General features: G+C 52.5%; 1 protein-coding gene across 1 annotated transcript in view; it reads right to left on the bottom strand.

Moving 5' to 3' along the window:
* Nucleotides 1–5,533: 5,533 nt before the first annotated feature.
* MAPK8IP2 (mitogen-activated protein kinase 8 interacting protein 2) overlaps nt 5,534–14,770 on the bottom strand; it is a 65,067-nt gene continuing 55,830 nt past the window's right edge. Inside the window, exons 6-12 of the mRNA XM_082238779.1 lie at nt 14,473–14,548; nt 12,473–12,645; nt 11,580–11,689; nt 10,179–10,298; nt 8,653–8,723; nt 8,143–8,241; nt 5,534–7,264 (exon numbers count right to left, since the gene is read on the bottom strand). Of these exons, the coding sequence (XP_082094905.1) occupies nt 7,192–7,264; nt 8,143–8,241; nt 8,653–8,723; nt 10,179–10,298; nt 11,580–11,689; nt 12,473–12,645; nt 14,473–14,548 (722 nt within the window). The 3' untranslated portion in view covers nt 5,534–7,191. The remainder of the gene's footprint in view (nt 7,265–8,142; nt 8,242–8,652; nt 8,724–10,178; nt 10,299–11,579; nt 11,690–12,472; nt 12,646–14,472; nt 14,549–14,770) is intronic.

Genomic DNA, 14,770 nt, shown 5'->3' with positions numbered 1-14,770 from the left:
TGTAATAAATTTATAAGAAATCTATTGGCTGCTTCTCAGCTCTTTGTTCCATCAAGGGGAGAAGGATATAATCCTGCGTGTTTTGTACCCTGGATGAGGTGCGGTCCAAGGGGTCATCTTAAATTTGCATATGCAAATACATCTATGCAGCCATTGAGACAGACAGTGTGGTGTAGTGGTTAGAGTCTAGTGGACTACCAGGGCCTGGTTCAAATCCCCCCACTCAGCCATGATGTTTCCTGGGTGGCGATGGAGGCCAGTCGCTGCCTCTCAGCCTAGCCTATTTCACAAGGTGGTTGTGGTGACAATGTGAAGACAGGTATGTCCAAAGTCCGTTTTGGGGGCCTTATCCGGCCTGCCGGTTGGTTTAATCCGGCCTCTTGCGGCAGTTTATTTCCTGGGGTAAAATCCTAAAAAACCCTCAACAACTTCAACCCTAAAAAAGCTCAACAAGGTTAACAACTTTGGTCGGCCCTCACTGCCCTTCACTTCCTCAAATCTGGCCCTCTTTGAAAAAAGTTGGGAAACCACAGACCTAGGAGACCAGGGTTTGAATGCCCACTTGGACATAGAGCTCTCACTGGGTGACCGTGGGTGAAGCCACTGCCTCCCAGCTTGGCCTACCTCAAAGCAGAGTTGTTTTGGGGGATAATTGGGATGGGGGGGCAGAGTCATGCATGCCCCCTAGAGCTCCTTGGAGAGAGAGGTGGGGTGTACATGCCATGAAACAAACAAAAATGGAGACTATAAACAGAAATCTGGACAAACTGGAACGTGTCCAGAGGAGGGCAACCAAAATGGTCAAAGGCCTGGAAATGATGCCTTATGAGGAACGGCTAAGGAAGCTGGGCATGTTTAGCCTGGAGAAGAGGAGGTTAAGGGTTGATATGATAGCCATGTTCAAATATATAAAAGGATGTCACATAGAGGAGGGAGAAAGGTTGTTTTCTGCTGCTCCAGAGAAGCGGACACAAAGCAATGGATCCAAACTACAAGAAAGAAGATTCCACCTAAACATTAGGAAGAACTTCCTGACAGTAAGAGCTGTTCGACAGTGGAATTTGCTGCCAAGGAGTGTGGTGGAGTCTCCTACTTTGGAGGTCTTTAAGCAGAGGCTTGACAACCATATGTCAGGAGTGCTCTGATGGTGTTTCCTGCTTGGCAGGGGGTTGGACTCGATGGCCCTTGTGGTCTATTCCAACTCTATGATTCTATGAAATCCAATACAGAGTCAACACCTTATGAGAGCCTTTCTCAACCTGTGGGTCCCCAGATGTTGTTGAACCACAACTCCCATCACCCCCAGCTAGCAAGGCCAGAGCTCAGGGACGATGGGAGTTGTAGTCCAACAACATCTGGGGACCCACAGGTTGAGAACCGCTGCCTTATGAGGAACGGTTGGGGGAAATGGGTCTGTTTCGCCCGGAGAAGAGGCTGAGAGGTGATGTGATAGCCATCTTCAAATATCTGAAGGGCCGACCTGTGGAACACACAGCAGGCTTGCTTTCTGCTGCTCCCAGAGGGTAGGATCTGAACCAATGGATGGAAATTACAAAGAAGGAGATTCCGACCGAACATTAGGAGGAACTTCTGGGAGGTAAGAGCTGTTTGCCTGTGGACCGGACTCCCTTGGCTGGTGCTGGGCTTCCGTTCACGGGAGGATTTTAAGCAGAGGTTGGATGGCCACCTGTCAGGAATTATTGAGTTGTAATTGTTGCATTGCAGAGGGGTTGGACTAGATGACCCTTTGGGTTCCCTTCTGCGATTGCTGCTTCTGCTATTTTGTTAGGCTGGTTTGTGGTCTGAAGGCTTGGGCAGCAACCCTCATAGAAATGCAAGGAATAAGTCTAATGCAAGAGGATCTGAGATGAATCTTCCTTTCTCTCCTCAATAGGAGAGAAAGCATCAATAGGAGTATAGCATCTAGATCAAGGGAAGTAATAGTGCCACTGTATTCTGCTATGGTCAGACCTCACCTGGAGTACTGTGTCCAGTTCTGGGCACCACAATTCAAGAAGGACACTGACAAACTGGAACGTGTCCAGAGGAGGGCAACCAAAATGGTCAAAGGCCTGGAAACGATGCCTTATGAGGAACGGCTAAGGGAGCTGGGCATGTTTAGCCTGGAGAAGAGGAGGTTAAGGGGTGATATGATAGCCATGTTCAAATATAGAAAAGGATGTCACATAGAGGAGGGAGAAAGGTTGTTTTCTGCTGCTCCAGAGAAGCGGACACGGAGCAATGGATCCAAACTACAAGAAAGAAGATTCCACCTAAACATTAGGAAGAACTTCCTGACAGTAAGAGCTGTTCGACAGTGGAATTTGCTGCCAAGGAGTGTGGTGGAGTCTCCTACTTTGGAGGTCTTTAAGCAGAGGCTTGACAACCATATGTCAGGAGTGCTCGGATGGTGTTTCCTGCTTGGCAGGGGGTTGGACTCGATGGCCCTTGTGGTCTCTTCCAACTCTATGATTCTATGATTCTATTCTATGATTCTCCAGTGACAAACTCTGCATGAGCCAGGATTGGTTCAGACATGACCTCCCAGCTGCAAACAGAAGATTCAGAGTCTCTTATGCAGGTCTTCCAGATGTGATTCCTGTTCCTTACTCAGCAGTAGCAACAGGTACTCACAGCAGTGAGTAGTTTAGCACTGCAGTTGCCTCTTTGACCTAAAAAGATCATTGTGACCTCTCTGGTCAATATGAACTAGCAGCTTGCAGACACACACACAGAGCGCTGTCAGAATCGAGAGCAAAGCAGGGCTGCACATATTAGCAGCAGGGTTTTCAGAGAAGGGCGCCTTCCCCAGGCTGGGGCTTTCTGTTTCGAACCACGTTCCATCAGCCACAGGAAGCGTGGCCACTGATGGGTGCTATAAATTCAAAATATCTAGAGGAAGGGCTGTGCAGAGGTGGCCTGAGGAAGGAGCCTCGCTTGACTCAAGTTATAAACCTGCGCTTTTTCTGGGGGTACACAGGGGTACATATACCCCAAAACATTTTGTGAATTCTTGTCCTTTTGTCCATTTACTGCCCCAGATTAGAACTATAAAATGGTGATTTTATTGAGTCAAAATGAGAGTATTCCTAAAAAGCATCTCCACCCCCATCATTCTGCCCGGATGCTGAGGTCCAGTTCTGAGGGCCTTCTGGCAGTTCCCTTAGTAAAAGAAGTAAGGTTACAGGGAACCAGGCAGAGGGCCTTCTCAGTGGTGGCGCCCACCCTGAGGAACAGCCTCCCATCAGATGTCAAGGAAATAAACAACTTTCTGACTTTTAGAAGACATCTGAAGGCAGCCCTGTTTAGGGAAGCTTTTAATGTTTAATAGACTATTGTATTTTAATATTCTGTTGAAAGCCGCCCAGAGTGGCTGGGGAAACTCAGCCAGATGGGTGGGGTACTAATTATTATTATTATTATTAACATTATTTTGTGGGGGGAGCTCTGTTTTAAACTAAATAAAAAAAGGGACGTGGGGCAAGTCTACCCAGCCATCCCCCCCTTGGCATGGGCCCCCTGTCTGGAGGGCATCCGCTCCAGCGAATGCTGGGACTGACTTTGTGAATGGCAGGTGGGTTGTGGTGACCTGAAAAGGCATACAGCAAAATGTCGCAACAAAAGTGCCTTCTTGGAAATGCCAGCTTCTGCTTGCGACCCAAACTGCAACCTGCGTCTGGCCCTGGCCCACCCTGTGCCTCTGGCAGGACTTCCTTGGAAGCCTCAGCAGCTAGACTGGTGACTGGGAGCAGCCGCCGAGACCACATAACACCGGTCTTAAAAGACCTACATTGGCTCCCAGGACGTTTCCGAGCACAATTTAAGGTGTTGGTGCTGACCTTGAAAGCCCTAAATGGCCTCGGCCCAGGATACCTGAAGGAGCGTCTTCACCCCATCGTTCTGCCCGGACACTGAGATCCAGCTCCAAGGGCCTTCTGGCGGTTTCCTCCCTGCGAGAAGCCAAGTTACAGGGAACCAGGCAGAGGGCCTTCTCGGTGGTGGCACCCGCCCTGTGGAACACCCTCCCACCAGATGTCAAAGAGAACAACTACCAAACTTTTAGAAGACATCTGAAGGCAGCCCTGTTTAGGGAAGCTTTTAATGTTTGATGTATTGCTGTATTTTAATATTTGGTTGGAAGCCACCCAGAGTGGCTGGGGAGACTCAGCCAGATGGGCGGGGTATAAATATCAAATTATTATTATTATTATTATTATTATTATTATTATTATTATTATTATTATTATTTCCCTCTTTCCTGGAGTGATCTGTTCTCTTGCTCCCTCCTATGCTCAGGTTGTTATTGTTGTTGCTGCTGCTGTTGGCACCCATCTGTTTTGAGAGACAATGGGGTGCAGCATGCACTATGGCTGCAGGGACCGGTAACTTATAATGGCTTCCTCCTGCGTTGTTTCTGCTGTCTTAACAGCACTGAAGTGACCTCCCTAGGGCACAAGGCTGGTGTCTGGGACCATGCTGAGGAGGACTGCACCGAGCAGGGATGGTGGGAGCCACCCATTCCCCCTGATCCTGAATCTTCCCAGGAGCAAGAGGACTGCATAGATTTGGAACAGTGGTTTGCGGAGGGGCATAGTTCAGAAGGCAGAAGCTGGGAAATTCTGGATGGGGAACAGCTAGGAGAAGAAACACTGGAAGAGAGAGGGTTAACAGATTCACAATTGTTGGACAGCATTCCTCCACCGCCCTCCCCAAGGTCAAGAAGAGCTCAGAAAGTCTTGGAACAGAAAGCGCAGAGGGTACAAGCTCAGGTTACAAGACGTAGGAATGACATAGATTAATAGGGATGGAGGGGGTGTGGACCTTAATTGGGAGCACCGCCATTTCTAGGGAGACACGGTCTTTTGTCTTTCACTGTGATTATTAAAGAATAACTGGTAAGCCGTTGCTTTCATTTGAGCCTCTTATTTACTGCCACGGGGGAGGAAGACAGTTGCCCAAAGCCTGACAGCTGGGCAGTGTGTCTGGAGGCCCTGGGCTGCCCAAATGACAAGACTTGCAGCCTTTTGGGCTCACTGATGTGGTCCAAAAGAAAGCAGAGCAATGGCACCAGCTTGGTTGCAGGAGTTGCCAGAAGGGGGCATACAAGGTGCCAAATTTGGGATTCCACGCCGCTCAGGTTGTATATATGTGGAAATAAAACCATACATCCTAAAGACGTCACAGTCTGAAACGCACCTTTGTTCCAAGGAAAACAAACCCTGGGTGTAAGCGCCGTGAACTCCTGGATTCTCTCACCACCCAGAGATCAGGGTGATGCATAACAATCAGTGGCGTAGCGTGGGGGTGCAGGGGGGGGGCGGCCGCACCGGGCGCAACATCTGGGGGTTAGGGTTAGGGGGCGCAAATCCACGGGTTAGGGGGCGCAAATCCACGGGTTAGGGGGCGCAAATTCACGGGCTAGGAGGCGCAAATTACTTGCCTTGCCCCGGGTGCTGACAACCCACGCTACGCCACTGATAACAATAAATATATTAAAAAACCAACAACAAGACAGAGCAGACCAGGCACAACATGTGGTGACACCAAGCGTATATTTTATTGAAAGACCAACTCCATGACAAGGCAGTGAGAAGGAAGGGCCTTTGAACCGGGGTTTGTACAGGTCACTTCGCTGCTCGGTTAAGGTTACGGATAAATATCGTCGTTACATACACGGACAGCAGTGAGCACTACGTCAGTCAGCTAGCACTGAGTGGAAACAGGCGGGGCTGGCAAGCAAAGGAGGTCACCAGGCACAGCAGTGGGGGGCGAGGCAGGAGGCGGCAAGGAGAGCTGGGGCGGGGGGATGGGGGGGGGAGAGAAGGCCAAGAAAGAGAAGAGGGCGCCTGAGCCGGACAAGCGACCCCCCCAGATATGCTCTGATTCAGCGACAGAGGAAGAACGGGAAGATGGCAGCGCTGGGGAAGGACACGGGACTGCGGGGCGAGACCCCAGCTGGCCGTGGGGCACTAATCCAGATCAGCCGCCCCAGCCCCCATCCTCCAGGGGAATTCGCCAGATTATGAATGGTCGGTGCCTTGGGGCACCTTGACTCCGATGCCTCTGCAGGCAGGACAAGCCATAGGAAGCTGGCACATTTTGAGACCACTGGTCCATCGAATGGCAATGAAGGAATTTGGGCAGGGGGTCTCTACCAGTCCTGCGTGGAGATGATATCAGGGATGGAACCTGGGACCTTCTGTTTGCGAGGTGGGCAGCCTACCAGCTGAGCCCTGCCCCACACATGCTCATCGCTCACACGCACCCCAAAGGCCCTATCTGGGGGGGCTCCTTTCAGCTCCTAGCACCCCACCCCCCAAGCAGCATGCAGGCTGTTCCCCCTCCCGGAACCCAACAGTGTCTCTGGCAGGGTGAGTGATAGCAGCGAGGGATGCAGATTTTGGAAAAAGGGTGGGGCGGGGGCGGTATAGTTTCCTATGGCACTGCATGAGCTGGAGTTGCATGCACTGCCCCCCCCCCGGGATGGCAATGGGGCAGCCCACATGGCAAGTGTGGAGCTGCGGCAATGGGGGCCGAGGAGCAGGGAAGGGAGAGAGCAGAGTGCCCTGGCCCAGGGATGGGCGCGCGCTGTGGGGGGGGGACAGGAAGGGGGGGTCCTTGTTCCCTCTCCCCACACACACCTCTCACACAGAAGAAAGGACTTTAGCCTGGAAGCAGGTGAGGTGTGGGAGCTCCCCGCAGCCCCAGAGCGTGTTTCTAGAGGACTGGGGTGGGTGTGGGGGCAGAGTGATGTCTGCCATTGTGCCCCAAGCCTTCCTCCCAGCCCCTGAGAGGGGGGGGGGGCGCCATGCAAAGGCTGGAGCTTTCCTGGAAAGCGCCCGACTCCTGGCTTCGCCTCTCCCAAATTCATCCTCCAGCCCCATCACTGGTCTCAACCTGCTTCAAGGAGGAAGGCTCCCTCCCCAGAGATCTGCTCCCGGGTGTTTTGGGAGAGGGGCTCCAGGAGAGGGGGAGGGCAGGGGGCAACTGCACACAGCCAGCGCCTGCCGCCCTCCCCATCTCTCTGCCCCCTCGCCTGCCCCGCCCCACCTCCCCTCTGCTGCAGCAGGGTGCCGGGTTGAAAAATGGTGGCATGGGTGGTGTCGAGGCTGGCGGAGTCGAGGGTCCTGGGGCACTGGGTCAGAGTCTCTGGAGGGGGTGCAGAAGCTGGAGGCACTCCGGGCTCAGGTCCTACTCCAGGTAAATGTCTTCTGTGGGGCAAGCGAACTCCAGGTGCTCTTGGTAGTATTCCTGAAAGGCACGGCTGGAAGGGGAAGGAAGGAAGAACCAGTCGGCACTCGTGGGAGCAAAGAACGTAGTAAGATTCCCCTGGATCAGGCCAATGGCCCAGCCAGGCTAGCATCCTGTTCTCACAGAGGCCAACTAGGTGCCCCAGTGGGAAACAGCTTGCAGGATCCGAGCATAATAATAATAATTTTATTTATACCCCACCCTCCCCGGCCAGAGCTGGGCTCAGGGCTTCTAACATCAGTAAAATTACAGTAAAAAACATAATGGGGGAGGGAACCAATTTAAAATACAGGTTGAAATGCAATTTAAAACACAGCCTCATTTTAAAAATAGCTGATAAATCAAAACCATAAGGGGAGGGAAACATAAGGGTCAGACTGAGTCCAAACCCAAAGGCCTGGGGGAACAGCTCTGTCTTGCAGGCCCTGTGGAAAGATGTCAAGTCCCACAGGGCCCTGGTCTCTTGTGACAGAGTGTTCCACCAGATCGGAGCCACAGCCGAAAAAGCCCTGGCTCTAGTTGAGGCCAGCCTAACCTCCCTGTGGCCTGGGACCTCCAAGATGTTTTTCTTTGAAGACCGTAAGGTCCTCCACGGGGCACACCAGGAGAGGCGGTCCCGCAGGTACAAGGGTCCTAGGCCACATAGGGCTTTGAAGGTCAAAACCAGCACCTTAAACCTGACCCTGTACTTCACCGGGAGCCAGTGCAGTTGGTAAAGCACTGGATGAATGTGATCCCTTAAGGAGCCTCGCTGCGGCATTCTGCACCCGCTGGAGTTTCTGGGTCAGCTTCAAGGGTGCTCTCAATACCTTGGACAGCTCCCATCAGTCCACAGCCCAAAGCCTTCGGAGGGGCTCACCCCCAACCTGCTCCGCGACCCCCTCCACTCACCCAACGCACTCTGCAACGTGCCGCATGGACTCCTGGGAAACGAAGACGTGGCAGGCAAAGCGACTCAGCACGGGGTGTTTCGTGATGAAGCCAAAGTAGCTGGAAGGCAAGGGAAGGGTCAGCACTGAAAGTGGGAATCGTAGAATCATGAAATTGTTAGAGTTAGAAGGGTCCCAAAAGGTCATCAGTGCAGGAACTGGTAGGACCTCTCCAGCCAGACAGCTTGCAAGGCCCTCCCTCAGCTGACCATCTCACATGCATCACAGTTTTAAAGGTGGCCCTCAAATTTTAACGTGAGAATATAAGAAAAGCCCCCCGGCAGTGGTTTGGGGTGTCAGGAAAGAGCAGCCAACGGGCTAGTTCTTTTCCTCTGCCATTGATGTATTTTTACGGCCAAGGAGGGGATTCCTGCCTGAGGTACCGCAGCAAGGAAACCTCATGCCCTGGGGGCAAGCAGCCCTCCTGCCCCCAGAGCCGGGTGTTTCCCCTAGGGGAGGGGGTGCAACTTACCAGCTGTTGCGGGGATGGCAGCCGCAGAAGGAGATGTTCTTCATCTGGAAGAAATGGCTGCAGCGCTCAAACTGGAACGAGAAGAGGGAGGGCTTAAAGGACACCCCAGGAAGAACCACCCCCCAATCCTTTCAAGGCCAAGGGGCTCCCGAAATCTTCAGCAGGGGTACCACTGGGATCTCCTGTGTCTCCTGACCCCCCCCCCTCCAGTCTAGAATCATAGAGCAAGTCCAATCACAGCATGTTGTGAACCACACTGTGATCTTTGGATGAAGGCTGTTTTGCAGAAAACTGTCTGAGTGAGTTTCTGTTAATTGGAAGTGGAGCATGTTCCAGAAACTGACCCAAGAAGCCTAATTGCTTAAACAGGAGCGAGATAAGGTTCAGGAGTTAATTGGATTCTTTCGCACAGTGTCAGGAAATTGTAGGCTGGCTTATTCGTTTCTCTTTCAGCAGGAGAAAGAGTCAGTGAGTGCGTTAAGTCTCTCTCGTCGCCTGCCAACCGATGAACCTGCCGATACAACCGCTTGCAGCTATGGACGAATGCCGAAGGCGGCTGCATTTTCTATGAGATGCCTTGCTGCTGGGACCAGTAGCTTAAATGGACTATTCTGCATATATTGCAACCGTGAACGCTTCATACCGTCCATAAAGAGCTAATGGCCTGGACTGCTCCTGTGTCTTGAGAGTTATCTCTCAGAGCAGCCTTTCTCAACCTGCGGGTCCCCAGATATTGTTGAACTACAACTCCCATCAACCCAAGCCAGCAAAGCCAGAGCTCAGGGATGATGGGAGTTGTAGTCCAACAACATCTGGGGACCCGCAGGTTGAGAACCGCTGACTTAGAGCAACTGCCACCGGCAACTAACTCTGCCGGAAGTGATTTATGCCAAGAGGTGAAGGCAATAAACCATCACAAGGTGGTATAGAAAGAAAGAAAGAAAGAAAGAAAGAAAGAAAGGAAGGAAGGAGAGAGAGAGAGAGAGAGAGAGAGAGAGAGAGAGAGAGAGAGAAAGGAAGGAAGGAAGGAAGGAAGGAAGGAAGGAAGGAAGGAAGGAAGGAAGGAAGGAAGGAAGGATACCTTTACAGGGATGACGAGAGGAGATGCCCGCAAGTGGCTGAGGGGAGCCACCTGGGTCTCAAACTGGGTGCTCAAAACCTGTTCCCTGCAATGTGGGTCAATCATGCCACTCCTCCTCCTTTGTAGGACTGAGCCAGAGGAAAATGGGGCAGGAGCAGACTCCCCTTCCCCTCTAAATCCACTTCCCCATTAGGTCCCCGACGGCTGCACCTGCCCCCTCCTTGCCCAAGTTCTCCCTCTGGGCAGGGGGCTCTTCCGACAGAAGCAGACTCTGCCAAGTGAGACCACGGGCATGCAGGTCCACACTGACGCAAGTGCCCTGAACACATCCTGCCTCCTGCTCGGCTGGGCACCTCGCCAAAGTCTTTGGGGACGTGGACCCCAAAGGCCTTCTCAGCTGCACAGGCCCACCCCAGTGCCGCCACCTCCTGCTTCCGCCACTCACCTCCTCGTCCCTGCTGTACTCGTTCACGGTCAGGATAAGTTTGATGCCCTGCAGGCTGATTTCCAGGTCACAGGTGGCTGGGGGTCTCAGGTGCACCGTGAGCTTGCGGGTGGTAGCAATCTGCAAAGGACAGAGGGTGGGTGCGCATGCAGGGGTGTGGGTTCAGACGGGAAGGGGTCCACTGAGTTTAGACGGCGTATCCCAAGGGAAAAGGACAAGGAGACATCGCACCAGGCAGACGTAGTGTGGGATGTACTGTATTTTTTGCTCTATAGGACGCACCCGACCATAAGACGCACCTAGTTTTAGAGGGGGAGAACAAGGGGGAAAAAATCTCTCCCTCTCTGCGCAGGGCCCCTTCAGCGAAGCAGCAGGAGAAACAGAGCCCCTTCCATTTCTCCTCCCGCTGTGCAGCGCCTCTCCAGCGAAGCGAAGCCAGGAGAGCAAGAGGGATCGGTGCGCACCGACCCCTCTTGCTCTCCTGGCTTCAGTGAAAGCAACGTGATGCCTCCAGAGCGCAGCAGGAGCACTCCCACTGTGCTCCGGAGGCTTCACGTTGCTTTCCCTGAAGCCATGGAGCCTGCATTTGCTCCATAAGACACACACACATTTCCCCTTAATTTTTGGAGGGGGGAAAGTGCTTCTTATAGAGCAAAAAATACGGTAATCCACTGAGAGCAGTCAAATACGCAGCATTCCTTGAAATGCTAGAGAAGACATGTGAGGGGATGTTTGGTCCAGCCAGTCGAAACTTCTTGTTCCTCCTGGCTGCAGCATCCTTCCTTTTGCATGTGATAGAAGGTGGGCGTGACCTAACCTGTCCAGGTAACAAAAGGGAAAAGGCACACAGCACACCTCCCCCTCTTTTTGACTTCCTTCTTCATTTAAGCAGCTTTTAGCTAGGACCGCTCTGCTAGCTCTCAGCTAGCAGAAGAACTGGGATTATTCCCCCATATGGGGTAGATCCACACATATATATTTGTAACTAAGTCTGCCTTCAGGAATCCAACTGTGAACTGAGGTGAATAAACTTCTTTTATTGACTCTGAATAAGATTGTGGCGTCTTTATTCTTTTAAGAGGGATTCAAGGGAATTTACCAGAAACGTATAATTTAATCTGAGACAGACAGAATTGTATAATAGTCAGAGGCTCACACGAGCCTGCAACCAGCTATCTCCTGTGCATGTAAAAAGTGGAATGTAACTCTGCTAAGTGAAGGAACTTGCTAGCGCAAATTAGGAAGGATATTAATAAACAATATATCCTCTCCTGCCACCCTCAACATTCCCACACATGGCAGGTCGGATTCTCTGTCCTGGCAGCAGCCCCAAGACAGCATTGCATGGACAGACAGACAGACAGACAGACACAGGCACACAGCCCCTCTTCCCGGCCTCACCTTCTGCATAGCGGCACACAAGATGCCATTGCCCTGATGGTAAGGAACTTCCACGGAGCCCAAGAACTGGACGTTGAAGCGCTCCACCCAGCACGGGTTCCGCTTCAGGCCTGCAAGGAACCCAGCAGAGAGTCAAGGTGCAGTTCCCCTCTCCTCGCCACTCCCACTCTTGCAGAAAAGGGCAGAGACACCCATATACCCCCAGTCTCCACCCCAAACCACCTTTTTCTATTCTATTCTCTCACAGTAGAGTTTGGAAGAACTTTCCCCAAATGGGATCCAGTAAATGGGTTTCTCTGCTGAGCTCAGTTGGCCCAAATACTTACAGCACCCATCACGAAACACCCCAAAGCCTTTCCCTTCCTCCCCCATAACAAACCCTCTGTGAGGTGAGTGGGGCTGAGAGACTTCAGAGAAGTGTGACTGGCCCAAGATCACCCAGCAGCTGCATGTGGAGGAGCGGAGAAGCGAACCCGGTTCACCAGATTACGAATCTACCGCTCTTAACCACTACACCACATTGGCTCTCACAAAAGGCTCATGGGTTTAGACCACAGCACCACCCACGTCCCAAAAGAACACAGGTCTGGAGAAGACGCCACTCCAGAGACCCAGCAGCAGCTATGGGAAAGTTGGACCCACCTTAGTCATTCACCCAGCAGCTGCATGTGGAGGAGCGGAGAAGCAAACCCGGTTCACCAGATTACGAGTCCACCGCTCTTAACCTCTACACCACACTAGACCATACTTCCCTCGACCCATTTCCTCCTCCTCTCTCTTCTGGCCTTTGTGCAGCCAGCCTCTGACATTGGGCAGCCAGGAAGCTTCATCTGCCCCCCTCTGCTGCCACCTCCCGGCCCAGCAGCGCCACTGGCACACACACCCCGGCTCACCTGTCACTTCCTTGGCCTGGCTCACCACCTCGTGGGCATAGAAGGCCGGGAAGATGCCCCTCTCCCCCGTGCGCATGTTGTAGCCCCGGTACCAGTAGTCGTCCTCCTCCAGCTCCACCAGAATGGGGTCGTCCACGTCCAGCTCCAGCTCGTCCTCGTGGCGAGGGATGAACCTGGAGGCAGGAGAAGGGGCCAGTTGGGGAAAGGCCATGACAGCAGCTCAGCAGCAGAAGGCTCCCAAGTGGGGCTGAGAGAGCTGTGGCTGCCAACCAGTGTAGGCTAGACTGAGACGGGTGGGCCAATGGGTCTGACTCAGTAGAAAGCAGCTTCTTGATGTTATCTCAGAAGCACTAAGTTGGGGGAGACTTTGGGGGCCCACAGCCAACACGCTGCTTCCCTTCCCTGTAGGACTTTAGGCCTGCCATAATAATAATAATAATAATAATAATAATAATAATAATAATAATAATTTATTATTTCTACCCCCCCCCCCATGTGGCTGGGTTTCCCCAGCCACTCTGGGCAGCTTCCAACCGAAGATTAAGAACACACTAAAACTTCAAACATTAAAAGCTTCTCTAAACAGGGCTGCCTTCAGATGTCTTCTAAAAGTCGGATAGTTGTTTCATTCCTTGACATCTGACAGAGGGCATTCGACAGGACGGGAGCCACCACCAAGAAGGCCCTCTGTCTGGTTCCCCGTAACCTCACTTCTCGCAATAAGGGAACTGCCAGAAGGTCCTCGAAGCTGGATCTCAGTGTCCGGGCAGAATTATGGGGGTGGAGACGCTCCTTCAGGTATACCGGACCAAGGCCATTTAGGGCTTTCACGGTCAGCACCAACACTTTGAGTTGTGCTTGGAAACCTACTGGGAGCAGGATCCAAGCAGGAGTGCCACCAATAGCCCTCTCCTCCTCCATGAATTTATCTAGCCCTCTTTTAAAGCCATCTAGGTGGGTCGCCACCCCTGCCTCCTGTGGCAGGGAGTTCCATAGATTAACTCTGTGGTCTTCCAGCATTCAGCTTCAACACGTGTCCACAGGTTCTAGCCTTAGGAGAGATGGAGAAAAACTTCTCTCTGTCCTCTTTCCAGCTCAGTTCTTTATTAGTTCTTGTGTGTGTTCGCGCTGCTTTCCAAAAGCCAGTGGGGTGCTGGGATTATGGAACTCTGTGATTATGGAACAGGAGGCTCCAAAAAGTTTGGGATCCTGGGACTTATGTGATAATTATTGCTACTGCAAGAGTTGGCGTGAGCTACTGGGAAATTACTCTGGTTCCAAGCCCACTGCTTTAGATTCCTTGGGTCACTGAGCCTACTGACGTAAAAGTTTTTTTTTCCCTCCCTTTTTTTTAGGCAGCAGAACTCCCTGCCACAGGAAGCAGCGATGGCCACCAACTTAGATGGCTTTAAAAGAGGACTGAGCAAATTCATGGAGGGGAAATAATCTATCAGTCGCTACTGACCACAATAGGAAAGAGGGCTCTTCGCTCGGATCCTGCTTCTGGATATCGCCAAAGGGGCATCTGCTGTGAGGACCAGATGGGCCCCCTTTGGCCTCATCCAGGCACTTCCGAGGTTCTTAAATTTCTAGCAGGGGATGGCCTCATTCCCTGGATTCCTGAATCTGGGCCCCTCTTGGTCTGTGCACCAGCAGGTGGTGTGGTGGTTTACCTTTGAGCAGGGGCTGGTGTTTTTAATTGACTCGGGACCCTGTGTCCTGGCAGCACCCTCTGTCATATTGGAGTGCTGCTGAGTTCCACGGAGTTGAAAAGCCTCTTCTGGAGCCACGGTTCAGCCTTGGCTGGCGTGTCCATGGCAAACAGCGTAAGTGGGGCCGGGTTCCCTCTTCTCAAGGGGGTTTCTCGAATGCCCTTCTGCTTTGCCGGGGAGTGTGGGAGCCCCCCCCAAGACAGCCCTGCAGGACTGATCTCCTGGCCTGAAGGAGCCTCAAAGCAAAGGGCTGGGGAACCCTCAGGCCTCTCCCCTCTCCCTTCTCACCTGAAGACGGCTCGGTGGGTCTGTTCCCGCTCCTCCCCGTTCACCATGCAAGAAAAGAGGCCAAAGGACTCTGTACCTGGTTGAGGGGGCAGAGAAAGGATCACAGCAGGCTGCAGACAATTACCCAAAGCAAGGGGCTGACCAATCAGGGATGGGGGGGCTGCACTGGTCAGGAATGGGGGCGCCTGCTGCACCAATTGGGTAAGGGGTTTCACATCTGTACCAATCAGGAATTGGGTGTGGCATCTTGTACCAATCAGGGATGGGGTGTGGCATCTGTACCAATCAGGGATTGGGT

Source organism: Podarcis vaucheri (assembly GCF_965113315.1).
Source record: "Podarcis vaucheri genome assembly, chromosome: 10".
Classification (NCBI taxonomy): Eukaryota; Metazoa; Chordata; class Lepidosauria; order Squamata; family Lacertidae; genus Podarcis; species Podarcis vaucheri.
Note: the sequence above shows the minus strand (reverse complement) of the source record. Positions and strands in the feature narration are given on the sequence as shown.